Source organism: Perognathus longimembris, chromosome 9 (assembly GCF_023159225.1).
Source record: "Perognathus longimembris pacificus isolate PPM17 chromosome 9, ASM2315922v1, whole genome shotgun sequence".
Lineage (NCBI taxonomy): Eukaryota > Metazoa > Chordata > Mammalia > Rodentia > Heteromyidae > Perognathus > Perognathus longimembris.
In genome coordinates, this window is record NC_063169.1 from 50,846,469 (window position 1) to 50,872,835 (window position 26,367).

The following is a 26,367-nucleotide window of genomic DNA, read 5'->3' on the forward strand; positions in this document are numbered from 1 at the left end:
AAATTTGGAAAGATGTTAATAAGTATCACTTCAATTGTTTTACAAACTAAGAAACTGAAAGCCAAATAAAATACATGAGTTATCCAAGAAACAGTATCTATTTACTAAAGAAAAGGAATTAGAATATAGATTTCTCAGTTTTTCAAAAGAGTATTTTCAGTGCTAAAAGAACTCTAAGTAAGACTCTTTAAACCATTACTTCATAATGCAGGTGTTTGACAGCTTCCAGAGTGAAAAAAAAAAAAAGAAAGCTAAGTGTGTCTAGCTAAGAGAAGTGGCATAAAGGAGCTGAGCTGCGATGCATAGATGCGTCCAGCCGTGCTCTAAGTATGCTTCCCAGCCCATTAGAGATAGCAAAGCTATTTCTTGTACAACTGAAAATGATCAATGCATACATCACTGCCTTTCAACTGGCAGTTGAACAGGCAAGTTAAAGAGACACTGTTTTAGTTTCGACTGGCATTGCCCTCCAACACCTGGGTCAGCAAGTGATGGCCCAAGGAGTGGATAGTTTGGTTTTATATAGCCCTCCAAGGCAAGGGTAAAAAAAAAGCCCCAATTAACAACGTGAAGACCATGCAGGAGAACTAACATGGCGTGAAAAAACCTATGACACATATTATTTGCTCCTTTAGGGAAAAAGCTGGCTGGTTGATCCTTGCCCTGGATTATTTTTTTTTAAGTTTTTATTATAAAACTGATGTACAGAGAGGTTACAGTTTCATACGTTACTTGCTCTGGATTATTAAACATTATTAAACCTTGTATTCATAAGCTCAACTTGGCCTGCTACTAGAATACATTATCAGTACATCATAGATGCTATCTTGATGTTATCTTGACATGTTGCTCACTTTAATTCATAAACAAACTTATTGTACATTATATTCAGTAAACACCTTTCTAAAATACTTGGTGTGTTACTATCCTTTTGTTTTGTTAGTCTCTAGTTTGGGATTCAGCATTTTTCTTTTGGCAGGGAAGAAAGTTAGAAAAGTGGTTCATAGGACCCAGACGGAACCCAGCGGACCATGTACAAACTGCTTGAGAAAAACAAGCTTCGCCAGAGGACAGGAGGTTCCTAGGCAGATGGAAAGCAGGATGCTGATCTGGAAAAAAACGAGAATCCTCATAGTTGCGCCAATCTGGTCTTTTAAAAAAATTATTATTGTTATATAGTCTTGGGGGTTGGGAGTTTATACAGTCATATTCCACTTCAATTGAAAATTCAATTACAAAAAAACTAAAACATGAAAATCCACAATTCTTTATTCTTTGCACAATTATTCACTTTCAGGAAGGCAGGTTTGAAGTATACACTTTGTTTTTCATAACAAAAAGATAATACCAATTCAAGACACATCCAAGAAAGGTATACAAAGTCTCCTGGTTCCCCTTGGCTGGCGATGAAGACCCACCCTGCTCTGTGGGAGTTTGCTGCCATCTAGTGGAACTTTTGAGAAGCAATACTTTCTTGGAAGACTGGTGGGAAGAAGTGATGATGAAACTGCAGGCCTGCTGGGATCTGGGGCTACAGAAACCTGAAGCATGCCCTAGATGACAAGTGAGAGTGCTGGGCTTCAGGAGCACTGGCCCTCACACAGCATCCTTAAATAGCCAAGTTATCCTTTTGTTTAGCAGAAAACACTTCTATTCAATACAAAATAACTGAGTCATTACAGTAATCTCAGAAAAACTGTCATCATAATTTTTTAAATTCTAGCTCAGTCTCACACTCCTCACAGAGGAGGAACAGTCTGAAACTGACTACCAAGCCATCAAGAGTTGGCATTGGGGCTGGGAATATGGCCTAGTGGCAAGAGTGCTTGCCTCCTACACATGAAGCTCTAGGTTCGATTCCCCAGCACCACATATATGGAAAACGGCCAGAAGGGACGCTGTGGCTCAGGTGGCAGAGTGCTAGCCTTGAGCGGGAAGAAGCCAGGGACAGTGCTCAGGCCCTGAGTCCAAGGCCCAGGACTGGCCAAAAAAAAAAAAAAAAAAAGAGTTGGCATGACTCAGAAACCTGATTTCCTTTCCTGCTGCTGGTTTGGGGCAATGCAACTAATCTCTCCAAGATGTAACTGCTTCAACAGTCACACAGAGAAAACTTACTTACTGTGGTTATGAACTCGTAGAGCAGTGCAGAAAGCATTTTGTACTAGATACAGTAAGATCTTGATTTTTTAAAAAAAGGATAAAACAGGAAGTTTGTAGTTTTTCCTTTGAAACTTGAAAGAACAGTAAAAATATTCTTACTGTATCTTAACCTAATGCTTGAGAATAAAACAACTTATTCCACAATATGCTCTGAGAACTGTAGGGATAATTATAATAATAGTACCAGTTGGAATAAGATAGTTATGTCTTACAGTGAGGAGATTAAAAAAGGAGGAGGAGGGGCTGGGGATATAGCCTAGTGGCAAGAGTGCCTGCCTTGGATACACAATGCCCTAGGTTCAATTCCCCAGCACCACATATACAGAAAACGGCCAGAAGTGGCGCTGTGGCTCAAGTGGCAGAGTGCTAGCCTTGAGCGGGAAGAAGCCAGGGACAGTGCTCAGGCCCTGAGTCCAAGGCCCAGGACTGGCCAAAAAAAAAAAAAAAAAAAGGAGGAGGAGGAGGAGAAAGAAAAGACAAAAAACAGAAAAAAATTCCATGTCAAAAGGAACAAACTTTCCTTAACCTCTCTAACTATATTAAAGGTTTGGAGTATTAAACAAGATGATACATGTGAAAACATTTTGGAAATGGTAAGCATATCTGTAAGAATACAAGATTTTATGATTAGTAAGTTTAGAGTTGGACTCAGGCTCATCGAATGGGAAGTTCACAGGAAAAGGTATCATTTACAATATCTAAGTCAGTTGAAAATTACGTAAATTACCAGCAAAACAAAGTTCTAAGAAAAGCCTTGTAAACTTGGTCTGTGTAGTATCTGAACAGAAGTGTGCTGCAACTCTACGAAGCCTATCACAAGGGGATCACTTCCTGGAGAATCTGAAAGAGCGACTGAAACAATCGTGGCTATTTTTCAATGTGCTCTCGTCTCCAGCTCTGTCTTGTGACTTGAACAGGAAGCAGGTTATCATCTTGGTGGTCAAAGCACTGATGCAAGCTGTGGGATTTCTGCACAAGTCTAGAGTGGAGAAGTTCTCTGGAAGCTTCTGGCTCCAGAAGCCAAGTCAGTGGTTTTCTAAGTGCATTCTACTTCCCAGCGCAGAATTCCTGCAAGGCATGTGGACTTCTGCAAAGCAGTCAAAATGTAGAACATGTTGAAGTTCTTCTTGGTTTCCTTCCAAGATACTTCAAAGTCAGAAAGGCATACAGGTGAAGAAAATAAAAAAATTAAGGTGGTTTCATACTAGCGTAGATTAACAAAGGGTTAGCTCTGTGGCATAGTGCCGAACTATAAAACATAAAACAAGTCATCTGAAGACTTGTGTATAAACAGTTAGTTGAATCCAAATGCAGAGTATTCCAAGCTGTCTCTCTTATCATAGCTATTCAGTGCGCATATTTTAATACAAGGACCTGCTCAGAGGTAGATTAGAAGCAAAAGTAACAAAGGCCCAGCCTTCACAAAATGTGGCTTCTGCTATCTGACTCATCTGGGAACTTTGATCCTGTGGTCAGCACCATGCTTGATCTCAAAAGATTCATTTGCAGAGAAAAGATGGCAAGCTCCCTGACTTCCTAATGCACAGGCTTAGAACAAAATGTCCATTAGTAAAGGATTGGTTAAATGATATATAGCATATGCATATAACAAAAATATCCAGCCAATATAAAGAAATACAAACAAGCAACAAAACATACACTTATTTTGAGCTCATTTTCATTAAACAATTGTATGTGAATACTTTTGTAGATAAGACATATCAAAACATCCCCCTTAACAGTTGGAATTTCAGCAGGGCACACACACAAAAAAACAAGAATAGGACTTTGATCAAAGCAAGCGGTGAGAAGGTAATTGAGGAACACAAAATGGCTAGCCAGGGAAGTCATTCCTAACTAAGGAGCTGACTTTTGGGCTGAGAAGTTAATGCTTAAAAGAAGCCCATTACATGGCTATCTGGGGAGACATCTGAAGCAGAGGAGACAACTGTAAAGGCCTTGTGGGGGAATGCCACCTCAAGAAGCAGAAAGGCCTGGTGTGTGTCAGAGAGAAAGGGATCGGACTAGAAAATGTAGCGGTGCACCGAGGGTGTGCACACTTGACTACAAGTGCCATATTGTTGAGTTTTAAACTGTACGATAACATGATCTAATTTATAGTTTTAAAAGCCCATCTCAGCTACTCTGTGAAGAAGACTGTGGACAGACCAGAAGGGAGACAGGGAGAAGAACTTACAGGCTGCAGTCACCTAAGGAAGCAGAGGAGATGAAGAGAAATGGACAAGGTGACACACAGCACCCTAGGATGAGCACTTAGGCGGAGGGAAGTCACCCACTACCAAAATGTAAGGGTGAAAACCAAGGTTAAGAAAGTTTAGTGGGGAGGGAAAGTGGGAGAAAAACGAGGAAGGGAAATGTACTGATTACATTATATATGTAACAGTAACCCCTCTATATATCACCTTGAGAACAGAATTAAATTTTAAAAAAAAGAAAGTTCATGCATGGGATTGAAGTATACAGCTGATTCAGACAGGAACGGTGAGGGGAAAAGCTTCCAGAAGCATCCTGGAGCCATTCGTTAAATATTTAATTCATAAAACAAACAAGAAGCATTCACCCACATTCCTTCACAAACAGCCCTCGCAAGAAAGTCATTAAGATTATCCATACATTATATCAATAATTTAGGCAGGAGAAAATCACAGTCATGAAAGCAATGCTAGCTAATACTAGGATTTTCTCCTTAAGGGAGAAAAATATTCAATCAGATATTTTCAGATGTGTGACATTAGAAGTAGATATCATGGACAGCATTTTAGGAGGGAGAGATGCATTTTAACTCTCCTCCTCCTCCTCCTCCTCCTCTTCCTCCTCCTCCTCCTCCTCCTCCTCCTCCTCCTTCTCCTCCTCCTCCTCCTCCTCCTCTTCCTCCCCCCTTCTTCTCCTTCGCTTTCTTCTTCTTTTATAAAGTACCTTCTCACTTCCAAAGATCAATACAGCATGGGAAAAACATCTCTCAATCCTGAGGAAAATTAGCTAACTTCTGAGGCTTCTCTCTAGTGAAAAGTTAGATGGAGCACAAAAAGGAGAAGCGAAGACATCAGCTTCCCTTCGGGGCAGCCATGTGTCAAGGTGCAGATGGCCTGTGAACCTACTCACCACAAACAGCGGAGACAAAAGGGACTTGGAGGGGGCAATCATGAGGTCGGCAAGGTCATAATGGCCTATTTCTTTTTTTTTTTTTTGGCCAGTCCTGGGCCTTGGACTCAGGGCCTGAGCACTGTCCCTGGCTTCTTCCCGCTCAAGGCTAGCACTCTGCCACTTGAGCCACAGCGCCGCTTCTGGCCGTTTTCTGTATATGTGGTGCTGGGGAATCGAACCTAGGGCCTCGTGTATCCGAGGCAGGCACTCTTGCCACTAGGCTATATCCCCAGCCCCATAATGGCCTATTTCTTGATTTGTATGGTGGGGTGACGGAACAATATACTATATATACTAATAATTTGTGTGCTACTTAATTACATAAACTTCTACTTTTAAAGGGTTGTAAAGCACTTGATTTTATTATGTTATAAATATCGATGTGTTTCTCCTTTTAAAGACACGACTTTTCTCTGTGTGTTATAAAGACAATGGTTCATATTTGGACAAGGATGAATGATCCATATGAAAGTACCTATGTCTGCTTTACCCCAATGATAGGCTCAAACATCGCATGCCACCAAAGCTTGTTTATCCTTATACTGTGCATCAGAGGTAGGATGATGACTCAAGTAATAAACTGAAGGATGACACAGAAGGTAGATGACTGTACATCTCATTTCCAGTTATCACACACACTAATAAAAATGTTACTTGTAAACATCAAAGTCTCAAAACTAATTAAATTAGGCATTTCTAAGCTGCACAATTATCTTCTACACCTGGGATAACAAATTTACTGGCATGCCAACTCTATTCTACTGAGAACAGTTGCCTGGAAGCCTGGATTAGAATGCCTAGATGCTGGGCGAGGCTGCAAATCAAGAATAATAACTATGCTGCGGGCACAGGATGGAGCACCTAGAGCCCAAATGTCTTATTGACTATGTCAACACTACCAGATGTTAAAAATATTTGTTTAATAATGCAATGGTCCACACCGAAATACACACAGAAATCAACATTAATGTTCTCAATTGTTAGACCAATTTAATTTATTCTTTAAAACTCGTATTTTACTATAACTATAGAATAGGGATATATATATATATACCAATTACACATATGTAAACAATATATCTAAATATTCTGTTTATTATAAATTGTATCACTAGAATATGGTTTGAAGGCTTTACTAGTGAGGCAAATTCCTGATACTACAGAATATCTTTAACAAAGTGATTCACCTACAACAAAAATTACACTGAAGTTTTAAAACATTTTGATTTATGTATCCTGTTTGCAAAATGGAACTGTTAGGATATAACACTAACAAAATAAGTAAAATTCTAATCTCACTGTTTTTCTTGGTGGATATTCTCTTCTTTGGTACAAACTTTCTTATATGACCATTATTTTATAAGCTTTCATTTGGTGATACCTAACAGAAAAATAAATTTTTCCCACTAACTACACTCAGGAAGTTTTTAGCCTTTAGATTCTTTTGTAGAATCAGATAATTTGCACTGACAAAAATTCAAAAATGGAAACACTAGCCCGTGAGTGTGGTGCACCATACTTTCATTCAATCACATCCATCCTGTATTAATAGCATTACCAGATGAGGGAGAAAAGTGAACTGAAATTTCACATTTCTGTCTTTCACTTCCACATGACTGCACAATCCTTATCAGAAGAGTAAGCTAGATTTTAACAGACCACCCTACCTAAATCTAAACTCCTTTTCATGTAGATGTTGAGCCTCTGAATTAGGGAAAAAAGTGCATAACAGTAACAGGTTCCACTAAATTCATAATCCCAAATTTCAAATACATACTCAGCATGCAACCCTCCTCAGTTCCTCCTGGTCTGTTCCTTCCCTCCTGCCACCCTAACTGTAAGTAGTTCACTCTCTTCTTTCCATAGTTTCTATTCTCCAACCATACTCTATGTTGTGCCTTTGCCTCATATTTCTCTTAAAAACACAGCCACTCACAAAAGAGCTCTGCCATCCTTGCCCCACCATGTTTCTACCCATCCACACCACACTTGGTGGACCATGGGCAAAGCACTCACACATTCACAGTTCTTGCCATTTCTTTTGCAATTCTCTTCTCCTTAGAATCAGCTTTTTGGGGGAGAAAAATGTAGCCAATTACTGTTCTGACCCTCATTCTACATCCATTACAGAGTCTAGTAGTCACCTACTAAATGCTGATATCACCTGTTGTTTTTTTTTCCCTCAAATGGAACAATCCTGTCCTGTCAGGACACATTAAAATCCAGCCTGTTTATCAGAGATGTAGCAAAGTAGTTCACAGCACAAGCAGAATTCTGTGAGATCTTATCAAATGGATAACACAATTCCTTCTCCCTCTGCACTTGGACTATGGACAGGAAACCACTATGTGCAATGTTAGGACTTAGTGGAATCCAATTCTCTGCTTTTATCTTAGTCCTTCATCAGTATTAGATACAGAAGATGCCTCAACATCATTGCAACATTTATTAATCCAACTAATCCAGACCTTGCTTTTGTTCTTATCTTATTCATTACTTCTTAGGTTCTTCCCTTCCTCCTTCTTTCCCTCCCTCCATCCCACCCTCCCTTTCTTCCTCCTTTCCTTCTTTCCTCTCTTTGTTTCTTCTCTATTCCTTCTTTCTTCTCCCATTTCTTTCTTCCTTTTTTTCCTTTCTTCTTTTTTTCTTCTTTTCTTTCTTTTCCTCCTTTCCTCTTTCCTTCCTTTTTTCATGAGGTATTAGATTTGAATCCAGGCCCTCCCATTTAGCAGGCTGGCATAATACCACTGAGCTGCACTTTTAGTCCTGTTTTTCACTTTAAGCGTTCCATCATTGCTTGGACTATAGGTATGTACTACCATGCTTAGCTTCCATCTATGGAGATAGAGTCTCAAGGACTTTTTATGTCTACCTAGTTAGTTACTCAATGCAAAAAAATCTTGCAGTTGGGGCTGGGAAAGTGGCATAAGAATAGAGTGCTTGCCTAGCATACATGAAGCCCTGGGTTAGATTCCTTAGCACCATATAAACAGAAAGAGCTGGTAGTGGTGCTATGGCCCAAGAGGTAGAGTGTTAGCCTTGAGCAAAAAGAAGCCAGGAAGAATGCTCAGACCCTGAATCCAAGTTCCAGGACTAGCCCTCCCCCCCAAATCCTGCAGTTATGATTCCTTCATTCTCTCCCAATCAAAGGTGACACTCATCAGTAGTTCTGCTGGCTCCAAAATACACTCTTTACTTTTCTCAATTCTGATTGTTGATAAAGGTTACAAGCCACTATCCTCTCAGCAGATTTCTGCAGCTGCAGTATCCCCATTCATCTAGCCTATTTTTTAAATAGTAACCAAAGTGGTTGCAAAGTGGACTTGTGTGTCTCCTCCCTGCTTAAAAGCTTCCAGTGTTCTCCGCTGCCTCTTAGAATGCAATCTAAACTCCTCACACAGCCTATACAGCCCAAGGTGACTCACTCAGCCTCCTCTCAGATTTCCTCTCTGTCCGCTCTCACTTTGGGTGCTGAACTCTGGACACACTGCTTTGTTCTTTTTCCTACCTTCTGGGCTGCTTGAAGGTTTTTATTACGAGCAATACCCTTGATCTGAAGTGCTCTTCCCTGGTATCTCCTCTTCACCAGCATGTCCTCAACCTTGAGGAGCCTCTAAGCTAAGGCTCAGCCCCACTACTTGATCTCTCATCACTCTCACTCTAACGGGGCTGTCTTCAAAAAGGATATCGCATTGCTTATTCATCTTTATATCGCCTGTCACTCCTGACTCTGTTCTAAATTACATGATGTTAGGAACTTTTAGATTGTTTTTATTACTGGATGCCTATTGTCTGAAAATGTATCCAACGTATAAGAAATGCCCTAAGAATCATTTGTTTAATAAATCAAGACAAAATTACTAAAAGTAAAAGTCAATCTGAACCATTATTTCAATGCTTAAGACTGTAAATAACAGACTTGAAAAGTACCTGAGCGGTACTTGCAGCAACCATGCGCTTGGCCCTCCTGAGGGAGGCAAGGCCATCCCCTAACAACTCAGATTCTTCAAAAGCCCTTCCTCCTTTCTCAAGCTGAGCTCTGAACATGGGTGCAAATCCCAGTGTTCATACAGAACCGCAGGGCAGTCTTCACTTGGCTTCATGATCCCTATCTTCTTAATAGCTACAAATATAGAGTAGCTGGGCGATATTCCTACACAATCAAAATTTTCCCTGGATTACAATGCAGTTGTATTCTATCAACCATACTACAACCTTTCCATTCTGGCCCAATTACCACTTCTTATCTGGCTGTGTTTTTTTGTTATAGAGTAATCCCTCCTTGAAGTTAGCCAGTATCTTCTTCGACTTCAGGTCTACATACAATGTCTGACACATCTCTCTTATGGTATCTACTACCAGTGTACTGCGAGCATTCCTCATCCTCTTCCTAGAACTCCTGACAACATTTACCACTGCAAGCACAGGAAACACAGCCAGATATTGATTTTTTTACATGTGTAAATTAAAATCATTTTAAGCGCTCTTATCTTCACATAGGTAGACAGAGTCACCCTGACACACACACCGGCAATATTTCTAACCAGAAGCAAGAGAGTCACAAAAAGAAGAATCTTTTCTGGGGCCAACCTCAGAAGATAACTGCTGCTGGAAAAGTTGCTGTCCTGGGGAAAACAAAAAATTGAACAGTTGCTTTTTTTGGGGGGGGGTGAGGGATGGGGGTGGAGTCTACTGGTATTGGGCTTGAACACTGCACCTTGCTCTCTCTGCTGTTATTATTACTTTTTTTTCCCCTCAGGACCGGTACTCTAACACTTGAGTCATACCTTTATTTCCAGTTTATTGCCGGATAATTTGAAAGAAGAGTCTCAGACTTTTCTGCCCAGGCTGGGTGTGAACCATGATCCTCAGATCTCAGTCTCCTGAGTAGCTAGGATTACGGGCATGAGCCACCAGTGTCTGACAGACTGGAAGTTTTGATGAAACATTCTTACACTGCCTGCTCTGGAAGATGTTACAGTGCTATTCATTTCCCCGTTCCTCTACTAGACAAGGAAAATGTGAATTAACTCCACTTCTGAATAAGAGTTAACTCCAATTCTGAATAAGATTGAGTATATTGGTACCATTCTAAAAGGATCTACAATCTAATGTAGCATCATTTGTCTCCAAAACACATTCGCATCTTATTTAAGCCCTTTAGGTAGACTCATAACTGTCAGGAGGTTAGTGACTAAAAAACACTATGGTCACTTGAAGACATTCTGTATTTCAGCATGCTAATATTTTGGTAAAACTGAGAAATAGTATGTAGTGACATATTCTCAAAAAATTCTGGCAATGTCCAACTGGCTAAACACTGACAAGTAAGATGACTAGAATAACCTATGGTATGTGATTACAAAATTAAAAATACTGGGCACCAGTGGCTTATGCCTATAATCCAAGCTACTGGGAAGGCAGAGTTCTGAAACTCTGTGTTTCAAGCCAGCCCAGGCAGAAAAGTCCCCGGGAGACTTATCTCCACTTAACTATTCAAAACCTGGAAGCAGTGCTCTGGCTCAAGTGGTAGGACACTAGCCTTGTGCACAAAGATTCTCAGGGACAGTGCCCTGATTTCAAACCCCACAACTGACAAAAAAAGAAAAAGAAAAAAGAAATCAAAACTTTTCCAAAAAACTCCTTAGGCTCAAATCTACTACAATGATTTTCTTTAACTTGGATATATGGCCTGAGTGATAATGATTTTTAGTAAACTGTCATATTGGATCGGCCTACTGGAATGCTGTCTCTGACAAGTGTAGCAAGGGATAATCTGTGGGGAATTCAGGTCATTAACTTCTCTATATAATATGGCTCCTTAGATTCCAACATCCTCTACTATTACGGTCTGAATATGTTTTTCCCCTCCAAGACTCATGCTGAAGTTTGAATCCCCAAAGTGTCAGTGTTGGGAGGTGCTTCGGGAGGTAACTGGGAGGTATTAGTGCTTTTCTCACTCCCAGGCTTGCTGCATTGGCTCACTTTCTTGCCATGTGATCTCTTTACCACACCCTGAAAAGAGGCAGTAAGATGCCTTTTGATCTCCCAAACTGTAAGCTAAATAATTTCCCCGTCCTTGGGTATTTCATTATATCAACAACAAAAAAGGAGTGAGGATGCCTGCTTATTTGTCTGCTCCTTACTTATATACACTGAATTTGTCAGAAAATTATAAATAATTAACCTAATTAATACCAAGTCAGATTTTATTAATAAACATATATTCCCCAAACTCAGTGAGAATCAAAATGGTTTAAAGCAAATATGAATTATCCTTTAAATCTTCACATCATTAATGAAATATTGCATTCTGCGCCTATCCTAGTACTCTACAGGATAATGCAGTGCTACCTCTTTCATTATAATTATCTCTTACATTCGTTTTTCTATTTTTTGCCAGTCCTGGTGCTTGAACTCAGATCCTGAGCACTGTCTCTGGCTTCTTTTTTTTTTTTTTTAAATCAAAACTAACATTCTACCTCTTAAGCCACAGCACCACTAAGGGCTTTTTCTATATATATGGTGCTGAGGAATCGAACCCAGGGCTTCATGTATGTGAGGCAAGCACTCTACCACTAAACCATATTCCTTGTCCCTCTTACATTTATTTTAAAGAGTTCTAGCTTTTTAAAATTGATTCTCAAGGGAATGTTCCTCTCTCAATCACTGGTTTTATGAACCACCACTATGTTTCTATGTTCCGTCAGAACTGGAAGGCTGAAATCAATGTGAAAGTCTACTCACAACACTGTGTGATCTTCTGGATGTTGGAAGAGATGCGTTGGGCCAGCTGGGCAGGGTCCCCACCAATTCCTGGAGTATAAGACATGGCCGATTTGCTCATTGACTAATTTCATCAGATGTTGGTGTGCTGTGTGGATTCCTAAGCAGTCACCTGCAAAACATGAAAGTCACACAACTGTGTCTTTAAAGTTAATGGCTTACACTTTCCAAATTACCAATCTGAATTCAGGGTTGAGATCTGGCAATGTAACACATTTAATAACAAACTTACATGTCCATCAAAAAATTATTTAAGAAAAGAGTTAAACATGTTCTACAATATGCTTAATGACAGAAGCTAAGCTCAAACTGTATATTCCCTTTGAAACTTTTTGATCTCTCCAAGGAAAATTGTTAAGTGCCTTTTCTCTATATAGTTTTGTTTGTAGAGTTTTCTCCTTAATAAAATTTTAAGCTAAGTGCAAGGCAAGGCCCACATGCTATCTGTATTTCTCTAATACATCAAACAACTCTTGTATAGAACATTTAAGTATCATACATATCACAAACCAGGCTATCCCCAGAAATCTCATTATATCTAATGCAATGAACATGAAGCAGCTCAGGGACACATGTGTAACAGGTTTCTTATCAGCAAGAATGTCCTATAACACGTTCATTACACTTTTCTTTTCTTTTTTTTTTACATACATACACACACACACACACAACTAAAATGTCACATTTGTTAAATACTATTACTGTACTTAGAATAAAACCCAAATTACTTTCTGTCATTACACTTTTCTGACAAAGCAAGGGGACTGGATCATTCTTCTCCGGCAGCAGCCAGTACCCCAGGGTAGAAAGCAAAGCTGGGGTGCTGCTGTTAGAAGGGAGGAAAGATAAAGTTTCTTCCTTCTTCAGTGTACACCATACCACTCAGGGCTTGGAAAGGTTGTTAAAGGGTGCTGTTGTGCATAAAAAAAATAGCAACTACCTCCATACTCATTTTTCACTGAGTTAGATGGGAATATTGCAAAGTTGCCAGGGCCAATGTGTAAGCCAACTCTATTGAAAGCCTGCTACATGTCCCACCATTAAATAAAGCACCTGTGATATACAAAACAAAATAAACAAGACACAAAAAACACAGTACCTGACGTTAGATGACATAGCAAGACTGTCTCAAAAACAAACAAACAAACAAAAACATTAGGTGCTCAAATCAAGCTTGTCATTTAGGAGAAAGGAAAAGATTATGTAAACCAATGAAATCCAATAGAAATCAGCATAAGGACATGTGACAGGAAAAAGTGATGGACTACAGACAGGAAAATACCATTACCCTTGCCTAGAAAATCTTTGTGGAGCTGAAGGTTAAGATCGCAATAACTGGTTATAACTATACTGGAGAACAAAGGTTCTCCAGGCACGAAGGCCAGGGCAGGCACCTGTATACCACAGGAAGGGGAGGCTCCTGGTCAGCATCTAACAACTCATGGCTGAGATAAATGGGAGGCAGCAAAGAAGGCAGAGAAATGATCTAACGTTTATTAGAGATTGTACAGTGAGAAATATGGTCTAGCTTAACTAACTCTTCTTTAAAGTAAACAGTATAATTCTTTCAATGATGAACAAACGATCATTTCTAAAGATCCAGTAATTTGTCCAAAGTAATAACCCACTCATGGGTGGCGTTGGGATTTAACCTAGGATTCAGATTCCAAAGCTACTCAAGCGAGCTACAACAGAGAAAATATCACAGGAGAGGGAAGGCCTTGCCATTGAATATGCTGCAACTCGGAACTGGAGATGACTCCACAAGTAGGAGAAAAGAGACCACAAAGAGAGCAACAACAAGGGATGCTTGAGTGTCTTGAAGAAAATGGTATTTGTGATATCCTACAAGCATTTCCTCCGTACTTTAAAGCATCACTATGTCACTTATAATGTCCAATGCAATGTAATGTTTGGTTAAAAATAAAACTGTTCCACTGCATTGTTTAGGAAACGAAATTTCAAAACAAAATTCTTTCCAGAAGTAATTAAACATTGTTTTTGATACATAGTTGATGGAATCTACAGGTAAGAAGAACCTCGAACCTCGGGATATGAACCTGGCTGTGTCTTTGTCCTAAGGGACAATGTGGGGAGGAAGTATAATAGCCAAATTGTTGAGACTGAAAAACAGTACTAGCTCCATGTCTGGGATTCGGGTGCAGACTGCAATGTGTAGGGCTATCTAAGAGACCCAGGCACTTTTAGATGTTCTTCATGTTTTTTTTGTTTTTGTTTTTGTTTTTTTTTTTTTTTTTGGCCAGTCCTGGGCCTTGAACTCAGGGCCTGAGCACTGTCCCTGGCTTCCTTTTTGCTCAAGGCTAGCACTCTGCCACTTGAGCCATAGCGCCACTTCTGGCCGTTTTCTGTATATGTGGTATACGAGGCAAGCTCTCTTGCCACTAAGCCATATCCCCAGCCCTTCTTCATGTTTTTATTCCATAGGTTTACTCTATCTCTGAACTGACACCCCCCCAACACACACCCCAAACTGATTTAATTAAATTTTCTTCCAGGAAGCCTTGGGCTCACAGCCACTTGAAGAGTTGCAGCTCAAACAGAACATGTCCAGAACTGAGGAATCAATCATGTCAACATTTTGAGCATCCTACAAACCACCAATTGGATCTCTCAATTTTGCATCTTTTATACAATAAAAATGATGTTCACATGGATAAATACTCTATGTTTTACCTAATATGCAGGATCTAGACTCAAAAAGAAAACAGTCTGACATGACTTTAAAAGTGAGACTGAGGGGGGAAGGTAATCAGCAGGTTGAAGAAAGCCAAGAAGAGGGTGAGAGGCACAGTTATTCTAGCAGTATATTAAATGTATGTAAGGAAATAGCATTATAAACCCCCCAAAATGATTTAAAAGGGTCAGCAATATAAAAAGGTCAGTAATATATAGTTGGGGTGAATTTGATCAAAGTACATTTTATGCATGATGCATGTTGTAAATATAACAATAAAGCTCCTTCATTAAGTTCTGCTAATAAACTTTTAAAAACAAAAACTTTATTAATATATCATCCATATATCATACAATTTCTCTACTTAAAGCACACAATCCAATTGATTGTTAACATAGTAACAAAGTTGTATAGCTATCAGTGTTATACTTTTGAGAAGATTTTCACTACTGCAAAAACAAATCCAAAACCCATCCTGGATTTCTTCCCAACTTCTCAGCCAAGGAAACTGCCAGTCAACTTTATATCTTGATCAGAGTGTCTTGTTTTGTTTTCTGCCAGTCCTGGGGCTTGAACTCAGGGCCTGAGCACTGTCCCTGGACTCTTTCTGCTCAAGGCTAGCACTCTACCAGTTGAGCCACAGTGCCACTTCCAGCTTTTTCTATATACGTGGTTCTGTGTAATCGAACCCGGTGCTTTATGTATAGGAGGCAAGCACTTTACCACTAGGCCAGGACTGAGATCTTAAAATTCCCTCTAAAATATGCATATTGAAGGTTTGGTCCTCAAATGATAGCACACCTGGGAGGTTGAGGAAATAGGACCTAGTTGTGAAAGAAGGTAATGGGGGTGTGTCCTTGAAGAACAGCATTAGCTCCTTTCTCTTTACCACTAGGCCATATTCCCAGCCTCAACTTTATGTCTTTATAGGTGTGCCTATTCTGTGTATCTCATACAAATACGATTATACACATGTGTTCCTTAAATATGTTCTTTGTGATTGGCTTATATCTTTTCATGTTTTGAAGGGTCAACTGTGTTGTTTTATCAATGCCACATTCCTTTACACTGCCAAGTAGTATTCTACCATGTTGATAAAGACAATATTCCTTCCACTCAATAACTATCTTTCTTTCTTTTTACCAATTATACTTCTAGAAAAACTGCTTATGAGCCAACACAAACACACAGTGAATGAAAAAATGTTTCTTACTAATGAACTCCCTTGGGGGGCTTCACCATCTACATGGTTCCATTTCAACCATGGAAACAAAAGAATCACAAATCCACATCTTCAAGTCATCCTCTTTTCTTTCTAATGTCTAAATGTTGTTGAGACAAACTGTAATTTACCATCTGCCTGTTCAACTGCTGGTGCAATGGGAAGTCTCTACCTTGGGCTAGACACTTAGCATCTGGGCCTCCAGCCAGGATCAAAATGAGATAACGCACATCCAGGGACCAAACGCTTCCCTACCCAACCAGAGGGAAGTTTTGATATGCACTTGGCCTTCATCAGAGCTACATTCACACACAGTCACTAGCAGCCTAATCTCCGCTTCTCCCTCTCACCATTATCACAGTCCTGTTAATTTATACTGCAGCTTAGTTAGGAGGGAAGAGTGAAAAACAATTTGTGAAAGGACTTATTTCTATGCATTGTGCTTCTAACATTCATTTTCTTGGTTCTTCCACAAGCTTAGGAGGTCAGAATAATTGCCATTGTGATTTTTTCACATGAGGAAACTGAGGCATAATTATAAGAAAATTGCTCAGCATAAGCCAAAGAGGCAAAATTTGAAACCAAACTTAGGTCTCTTAAGTTCTTAAACATTAGACCATACTGTTTCCTGCATAACAAAAATCCAGATGAATCAACTCAACTAAAAAAGCCAAGTGTTCCACCCTTCTGCAGACCTATCTGAAGTTGGTATCTATAATTCTTCACTGAGAAAACTGCAGGATAACTATGTGAGCTGATCAAGGTAACACCAATGAATAGCATACTCCTTTTCTGAATTGTTCTACAAATAAATGCTACCTAAAAGGCAACAGTGGTTGGCTCTTCTTGTGCAGTATGAGTATGAGAAATAAGTAAGCCAAATGGCCAACCTTACCATAAAAAATATATAGATGAATGAATATATAAACAGCTAACTATAAAGTTTAAGGTTATGCAGGAAAGCTACACTAATGCTAAGGTTTTTAGATGTTTGCTCTCTATACCCTTCCCTAGTCCTTAGCCTGGATTGCTATGAACAGAAGTACTCTTCTTGAAAACTCACTTAGAATTCCTAGTGTCACTGACCAGGATAATTGTTGTAACTTATTATCTATAGTTCACAGTATGTTACTACCTACATGAGCTATTAAAGTGAAAATTAAGTTAAATCGAAGTCACACTGGCCACCTTTCAAGTGTGTGTTCAGACATGGTATGTGGCTGGCAGCCAACAGCATGGCAAGTTCATTTATAATCTCTTTCCATAGTGGCAGAAAGTTCTATTAGACAGTGTTCAACACACCATGTCATTAATTATTTCTATTAAGATATATGAGTATAATAAAGACAAAGAAGGGGAAGGAGGATCAAAGTGAAATACTCGTAAGAGTATTATTCTCAAGGCTGCTGCTTTCTTGAGAAGGAGCAAAGGGAATACAGAATTTGCAGTTTCAATCACCACTACTCCCAGTCATTAGGAGAGCATCCCTAAGATTTTCAGTAACTGTAAAGTTCACATACACATCTAGTCTCAGCAAAGGACATAGTTTCACTTTCTTAATCATAAAAATTAGCATAAAACATAGAATTTCTTTTTACCATGTCCTTTACAAAGGGGAAAGATCTAGTTGTCTGTGTTGTAGACCCGCCCTAGATTTCATACTTGGCTACATGATGGGTGCTAACTAAATGTTTGTACAATGAATAACTACCTATGCAGCAAGAACACCCACTCAGTCTGAAGGTAAAAATTATCATTCTAAAAGAGAGAATTCCAGTGACTGACTTCTTTTGATAAAAAGGATCCAGGCATAGGCACCTTGGGCCTTTCTAGGTATCACTTCTTATCTCTAAAAGGCTCTTCCCGTGATGTTCATGTGACTGGCTCCTTCTCCCACCAGCTATGGACACCTGATCAGAAATAAGTTACCTCTACTGCTACTGTCAGCCTAGCTTCACAACTACTCCGTAACACTTGGAAGTAATTAAAATGATCCAATTCATATGCTGCCTATTACCTATTTTTACTTCTAGAATACAAACAGGAAATGTCCTAGTACACAGTACAGAGGGGAGGCTCTGCTAATTCAAGGGTGTTTACTCTGCAATGAGCATTCTCCAGACAAACTATATCAAGAGCATTCTATAGCTCAGTTCCTCTATTATTTTATACTACTTAGCTATAAAGCACCAAAGCTTTTCTCCTACTCTTTCATGCATTAAACTTTCAAAGTACATTGAACCATAGCAAATGTAACTCAGACTGCATGTGTTTCAGATGATATACTTTTCAACCACCAGCAGTTTGATGAAAGTTACCATTGACATTTTTAAAATTAGAAGCAGTGTAAGTAAGCTATCTGAAGAAGTTAATATGCTATCACATTAACTTCCACAGATACTTTAGAAACACAACCTAATCCTTAACTAGTCTCAAGCCTGAGGGCAACTTCTCAAAGCAGTTTACAAAGACACAGATTAACATTTTTATGTTTCTGCCTGGAGTTAAGCTCACAGAACATGGGGGGTGGGGGGGAGAGAAAGAAAGAAAGAAAAAGAAGTGAAGAAGTGTCCACCTCCAACATTGCAGGCAGAACAGCATTTCATAATCACTTCTTTTTTCCAGACCCTGGGAAACCTCAAAATTATATATAACCATAGTCACAATGCTCAGACGTGGTGAAAATTTCATGTACGAAAGATACAAGCAAATGTAAGAAGTTTGAAGAAACATATATACATACATACACACATATATACATATACATACACATGTATGTATGTATGCATGCGTGCATATATAAAACATTTGACCAGAATAGCATTTATCCCTTTTGTGTCTACACTTTAACTTAGAAAACAAAAAGCAACGAGAATGCTTGAAAAACATTACTTTTACATTTTAAAGGTTTTTGTGCACACTAAACGCACATAACCAAGAATGTTAAAAAGAGAGACAGCGCTGTCGTGTAAGTCATCAAACCAGAATGAAAGCAGAAAGGAGATGCAATGAGCCTCTTGAATAGGAATAGTGGAGGTCACTTTAACTAAGGCCATGTCTCTCAGTTCCCCTGCAGGAGAAGTTTACAGCATTTTGTCTTTCCACCATGAGTTCAAATGCGGAACAACAGGTCATCTGGCCGCGCGGCCGGGGCTGGGGCGGGCGGGCCGCCGGGGAGGGGAGGAGCCGGGCCGGGCCGGGGAGCGGCAGGTGGGTGGGATGCCTCGGGATGGCAGGCAGGGGCCCTGGCTGCGGATCCGCGGAACCAGTTCCGCGCCGGGAATACGGAACGCGCCGGCCCTGGGGCCGTGGGCAGCGGCGGACGCTCTGGCGGCCCCGGCCCTCCGCCCCTCCGGAGCCTGCGACAGCGCGCACATCCAGTGGACGGTAGCCGCAGGGGAACTGAGTGTCTGGCTCTCCAGCCTCTTCTTACCCAGACTTCCTCAGCTTTCTCCTTTTCCTCCTCCTCCTTCTCCTCGTCCTCGTCCTCCTCCGGCCACGGTCACCCTAGGGTCCCCCAAGCCCACAACAGCAATTCTGAGCTGATGGGCGGCGGCGCGAGGACGCCCACTGCGCATGCCCACTGAGCCACCCAGGGCAGGAGGCGGGGCTCGCTCTCCTCCTATTGGTCTATTCGCCTGAGTGACAACGGCCCTCCTCCGCCCCCCTCTCGCTCCAAGCTGAGGAATGAAGGTACCAGCGAAATTGCCAGGGGTTGGACTTGGACGCCTGACAAAAGACGGTGAATGCAGGCTTGCAAAAGAGAAAAGGAGGAAATGCGGGTATCTTTCTGTATTTGACGAAACCACCTTCGCTGGACTGGAGTCTTCATCTGCTGATTAATTCATGTCTATCCTGTTTTCCTAACCTTAAAAAAAATACCCTACAGTACACCCTAATTTATATGAGAACACAAATGCCCTACAATACACCCTAATTCATAAGAGAATTGCAAATACGCAATCCTTACAAGAACCATGAAAGAATAAATGAAGAATCACCGCAGGCTACCCACTTGGGAAAGTGTTATACATGCAAATTCTCAGCATCCTTGAGAGGCAGGGTGTAGCTTTCACAGCATTTGCAAAGGCAGCAGGTAGTAGCACCCAATACAATCTGATTTCGATGAAAACGAATGAATTGCTTTGGTGAAAGAAATACCTCATCATGTTAATTAGAAACTACTTTGGCTGACACTTTGCCCACATTAAGCCATTTTTTTGAAAGAATCATCCAGATATATATCATCAGGTCTAGACGTGTTTAGGTGCTTCATGACCAAATTGTAGGTTCTTTGATATTTATACATAGCATGCCCCTCTATAGCCATTGTGAATTTGGTTTTTGTTTCAAGATACTGGGTATCAAACCCACGTCCTCAGACAGGGTTTTAGAATGCTTCCAAAATATTCTTATGTTTTAAGAAAATTTCTGTGGTCAGATACAATATGTTCTTCAACGTCTGTAATAGGCAGTAGTATGGGCTTGTGAAAGCTGGAGAGTCCCTTATGGAAAATCTAGATCTACTTCCTCATTTCACAGTCTAGAGAAACTGAAACCCCAAAATACTTCAGACTCACAGATAATTATAAACAACAGCGATTTAAATGTCCTAAAGTAGTGTGTAGAGTACTTCCTCCCACATCATTCACTCTGCAAATACTCATTGGGAACTTGCCAAGTACATTACCTGGCACTGTGGATACCACTGTGAGAAGGCTACAGTATGTTCTGTGAAGGAGTGGTATCCTTCCAGGGTACTGGGAGATGTACCCTGATAGATTGTAAAAACACACCAGTGGAAGCCCAGAGATATGAGTGTCTTACTATATGGGGTTAGGGATGATCCAAGAAGGAAATATGAACAGAATTCTTAAAGATTGGTGGGGCACTGGTGGGACATGCCTGTAGTCCTAGCTACCTAGGAGATTGAGACCTGAGGATTGCAGCTGGAAACCAGCCCAGGCTGGAAAGTCCTTGAGACTTATCTCCAATTAACCACCAGAAAACCAGAAGTGGAGCTGTGGTTTAAAGTGGTAGAGTTCTACCCTTAAGCAAAAAAAGCTCAGGGACAGCACCCAGGCCCTGAGTTCAAGCCCTATGACCAAAAAAAAAATTGTTAAAGATATATAAAGGTTCATTTGAAAGACAAGATTGGGAAGGGCATTCCAGTGAAAGGGAGGAGCATGCAAAATTATATGTCACAGACAAGAAAAAACATTCAGAATTTGTTTCATATTTAGATTTAGATAGAGCATAGTGTATGGATTGGAGAGACATGAATGACACTGGAAAGGCAAGTGGGATCTTTATAATGCAAACCCAATTCTATATGTTGACTGTCTATATAGGATTTGAACTACAGAAGGATTTTAAGCAAAGGTATTAGGTGATCATAATCCCATGGCATGGAGAAAACCCTGGGGGAAAGTAGTGCAACATCAGTGAAGTAACAGTGAGAATGAAAGCAAAGAGACTATTTAGGAGACCTGGTAATAATAGCATATCTTATCTCCCCAATATCAGAAATATTGAAAGGATACCCCAAAGCAAATATGCTGGAGAAGAAGATATAAAAAGATTGACTTGAAAAATACTTAAGAATGATTAGGACTCAACTACATATGGAGAAGGAAAGAGATATTTTCTAATTTTATGACTCAAGAAACTGAGTTGAACATGGTATACCCCTCTGGGACATAAGATTACTAAAAAAAAAATTGCAGTTTGAAAATGGAAGTGATAAAGTGAGTGAGCAAAGAGATGTTAAATTTAGGTTTGAACATGCTGCTTTAAGATAGTGGATAATATTAAATAGCCATGTTTGAGATGTCCAGTGTCCTTTTGGTCCTTAAAAATATGAGCTGTGAGAAGAGATGAGCTTAACTCTTAAGTGTATAATGACGTGTAATGTGTAAGTTTAAGAAATGAAAAGGGAAAGATTCTGGAAAGAGAGAAAGAAGAAACAAACTAGAGAATGACCAAAAATCACTTGCCATTGGAAATTCAAGTAATGTAAGAACTGAAAGTTGTTCAGTTGGGTGTGAGAGTATTTACTCTTTCCACCTTTCAATGGCTTAAATATCATGAATCCAATATACCCTTGGAGCATGAAGACTTCTATCCTTCAGGAAAATGCTGAAAATTAAAGAATTTTTAAAAATTAAATATTCTTTCATTTTTTCATTATGTTATCAAGCACTGAGTTTACGACCAGAGAATAAATGCCTATTCCCATCCAGATTTAGATGATTTGTGTTATGGAGGCTTTCTCGAAGGAGAGAACTGTGCACTGAGTGGAAAGTGGGTAAGTAGCCATAGCATCTATGGACCAGATGGGTTGGTGACTCAATGTAGTTGCCCGGAGGTTCACACCAACAGCACGTGACAGAGGCTCTCTGGAAACCCAGTCTCAGTATAGGGAAGGCCAAGAGGCCCAGAAATGATAATAAGTTATTTTTCCTGCTAACTGGGATCTGTAGAAGCAAATGACTAAAGTCCAAGAGGCACTTGGGACATGAGTACATTTGCAGAGTCTTCTGAGCTGTATAGGAAGGAACTAACATAGTCAGTAATTACGTTTGAATTTCCAACGAAAGTGTGGAATAAGGGTGAAATGAAAAGGAAAGACCAGGTTTTGGTGTTTTTGTTTTGATTTGTTAGTTTTCTTTTAAAATTACAATTTAGATTTAGTAAGGGGACAATGAGTTGAAAAGTTAATTCCATGCAGGAAAAGAGAGCTGAAATGAAGAAAACTTTTTGACTGTGTGATTGGCAGGTATCTTGTAAGTTAGGCAAAATGATTTTTCTTTTGAGGTAAGAGAGAGGTAAACATAACTGAAGAAGACTGGGTACAAAGGGACAAAGGGTTATAATGAAAGGTAGTGACAAGACCAGATATTAGATCTGAGAATGTATTACCCTAGACCAGCCTGTTCTCAAAAAGGGCAACACTGGGGCTGACTGTTAGGTGGCTATGAGGTTGACCAAAGTTCAAGGAACAATGGGAAAGAGAGTCTCAACTGAGGACTTGTGAATAAGTGTTAAGCTCTTATGGATCAATGGAAGAAAGAAGTTTAAGTAATGTTTGTGAGCGCTGCCCTTGTCCTAGGAAAATGGGCCATACTACATCTTACCTGAGTTCATATGAGGATGGGTGGCTCTCTGTCAGGGGAGTTCTTTAGCCATCACTGTTTTCCAAGGTCACAGAGCTAGGTGGAATTCTTAACTGTCAGATCTAGAAGAAGGTGGTCATGCAGGAAGGAATGTTAATGTTAAGTGCTGACAGGTGTTAGCTCTGTGGGGGAAAGTGGACCATTTTACAAGGTGGAGCTCTGTAAGATGGCATAGCTTTATTGTAAAGTTGTCAATGCAATGGACTAACTCTGCAGCTCAACCATCCCACCTTTAGAAATTTTTTCCAAAATAATGAGAGGTCAAGTATGATGAAATGAAGCTTTGTTTCAAATGCCCAACATGTGGAACAACATAAATGTCTTACTTGTAAGACTTAATAAGGGCATTTGCACACATATAATAGTGGAATGTTATGTGAGCATTAACAAAATAGCCAGATAGCATGGTAATATTCTCGGAGTCAGATTGTCTGGGTTCAAACCCTAGCAGCCATTCATAAATGTATGATTATGATTCATTCTCTTAAGCTCTCTGTGCCCCAGTTTTCTTAATCAAGAAATAGGATGCATGTACCCTCAGAGGCTCAATGGAGGATTGAGTGAGTATATGCAAGTGTGTAGTACCTGTCACACTGGAATGTAAATGTAATAGAAAGCTAGTATTATTAGGTTTGTATTACTGACATCCAAAAGTATTGACATATATTAAGTAGACAAATCCAGTTAGAAAATTAAATATGTATTATGGTGCCACTTAAAAAATATATAGAGGAGAGAAACACAGAGAGAAAGAGAGAGAGAGACTGTAACATAGACAGATTTTAAAGACAGCTAGAGCAAGAGATAGCAACAGCACAAACATCTGGGTGAATATGAATTTATCTTAATGATTTTTACTTTAAATATTTCTGAACTTTCTATTTTTTCTTTTAATAAACTAAATGAGAGAAATAAATTAGGTCATGCTTTATTTTAAGATTTGTAAGAATCATGCAGAATATCAGGGAATGGAGGCATTATGAATACCAGAACTCAGGGCATTAATTGGCCTAGGGATAATAAGTCTCTCGTCATTGCAATTGTAGATTCATTTCCATAGATCCAATTTATTTCAAGATTACTCTAGAGTTTATTCCTTAAAAGTATATATTTTTTTCAAATGGGAGGTGTTTCTACAAGAGCTAACAAGCTAGTCCACAGCTGAAAAGTTAGGGGATAATCAGTTAAGGTTTAGCCATAAGCATTCTTGTTATGACTCATTAACTCTAACAAAAATCTCCACAAAACTGTTAAATGACTCTTATTCTAAATCATTTTCCTTGTTACCTCTCTGATACCTTCTTGATGTCTAAGTTTTAACTAGCCTATGGATTAATAAGAGTAATGAAAAGAGGAGATTAAAATGTTCTTGCTTCCAAATAGCCTTCAACAAAGGGTGAAAGACCGGAACAGTGCCTGGTTCTGTCACTTATTCTCTGAATTTGGGTAAATTACTAAAAAATGATATATGCAAGGGTTGAGTAAAAACAGTCATGATATTCAATGTACATGTGTGAAAATAGAACCATGCAGCCTAAGGGGATGGGTGAGGTGAAGAGATCTGGAAGCAAATGATGGGATGATATTGATATAGATATATTGTACTCATAAACTGATGTGTAGAATTGAAACCCCCTTGTACAACTACCTAAAGATAATTTTAAAATCTACATATGTCAGTGTTCAGAGGTTAAATAGAGATTCTAATGGCACCTTGAGTCAATCTGATGATCCAATAAGTTAACTATATGTTGCAAAAGCACTTACTTACTAGGCAGGTAAGCATTTTTAATATGTGCTGACTCTCACAACTATAAGAATCATGGTTACGGCATCATAATCCTAGCTACTTAGGATACTGAGATCTGGGGATCACAGGTCAAAGCCAGCCTGGACAGGAAGGTCTGTGAGACTCATATTTCCAATTAAACAGCAGGAAACTGGAAGTGGCGTTATGGTTCAAAGTGGTGAAGCATTGGTCTTGAGCAAAACAGCTCAGGTCCCAAGCTCAAGCCCTACCACTGACAAACAATTTTTAATTAAAAAAATTTTTAAGAAAGAATCATGGGCATATATAAAGACAATGCATAGAAGGTGGTGTTGCTTTATGAAGGAAACAGAAAATGGGTCTTGTGGTTATTAGTTCATAAAGAACTTTCTAGATCAGCAAAGTGTTTATGATAGGGTGCTACTTTCTCTGGTTGACTCTCTCCCTTTCTTAGTCTTTTCATCCTTTAGAAAAAATCTAATCCCTTTCTATATAAAGTGTCCCTTGTCCATTTCACGTTATCTCATTTTTTCCCATCTGGACATTAAGCATATTTGAGTGAGATTTTGTAATTAATGGCAAAATATTATTTATTTCTGCTTGATAGATGATTATGAAATTAAACGATGAAGTTTGATGAGCACTTAGGATCTTAACCTAATCTAGTTGGAAGAATTGTAAACTGTTCTTCATAAGATACATGGGTCATATATATTAATAAGATAATAAAATATTATTGGAGCTGGTGAATGACATCTTACTGTCTACTATTTTTACCCACTTCAAATGTTGCAATGTTTATAAACTATGAACAGGCTATCAAACAAAAGTAAAAAGCACCAGATACCACAATGATAAATTCACATGCACATAGCCTTATAACCATGACAACGTGAAGCTCAGAGACACTGAGAATAAGTGAAGGGCAGGTCAATTAAAATTCCGAATGCCACTTGCCCTAACTCACATTTGACAATGAGTATCTTCAACCTGGCTGTGTCTGAGGCCCACTCTTCCTCCCTCCCAGAAGTGCTCTGCCTCTCTTATTCTGTAACACTAATCTCAAGGCACTGTGATTGTTTACTTGGCCACTCCCAAACTAGACTCTGACCCTATTCCTGGCACCAGCATTCTCAGAGCCTGGGCCAGACTAGAAGGTGCTTCCTGACTGTTCTTGTTTTGAGTGCTTTCCTGTATAAAGTGATATTTCTCATGGACTCTCTATCTCCAAATGTGGTTTGTGCAATTATAAAATCATGCCAGGAACTTGATTTGAAACACACATTTAGGTTGACTTCAGACCTAGGGAGGCAAATTTCTGTGTAAAACATAAATGAGTGCCTAATCTAATGGCAATGAAAACAATAGTGGAAAGATCTTCCTTCATGTCATTTGT

At 39.5% G+C, this 26,367-nt stretch overlaps 1 protein-coding gene across 3 annotated transcripts in view; it reads right to left on the minus strand.

Annotated features, from left to right (window-relative positions):
* Stx7 (syntaxin 7) overlaps window positions 1–22,163 on the minus strand; it is a 36,138-nt gene extending 13,975 nt beyond the window's left edge. Inside the window, exons 1-2 of one of the 3 annotated variants that reach the window (XM_048354099.1) lie at window positions 22,095–22,163; window positions 12,073–12,223 (exon numbers count right to left, since the gene is read on the minus strand). In XM_048354099.1, coding sequence (XP_048210056.1) covers window positions 12,073–12,172 — 100 coding nt within the window. In that variant the 5' untranslated portion in view covers window positions 12,173–12,223; window positions 22,095–22,163. Of the gene's footprint in view, window positions 1–12,072; window positions 12,224–19,461; window positions 19,600–20,043; window positions 20,129–22,094 lie in introns of those variants that run through there. The other 2 variants (XM_048354100.1, XM_048354098.1) reach the window with 2 other exon arrangements.
* Between the last annotated feature and the right edge of the window lie 4,204 nt (window positions 22,164–26,367).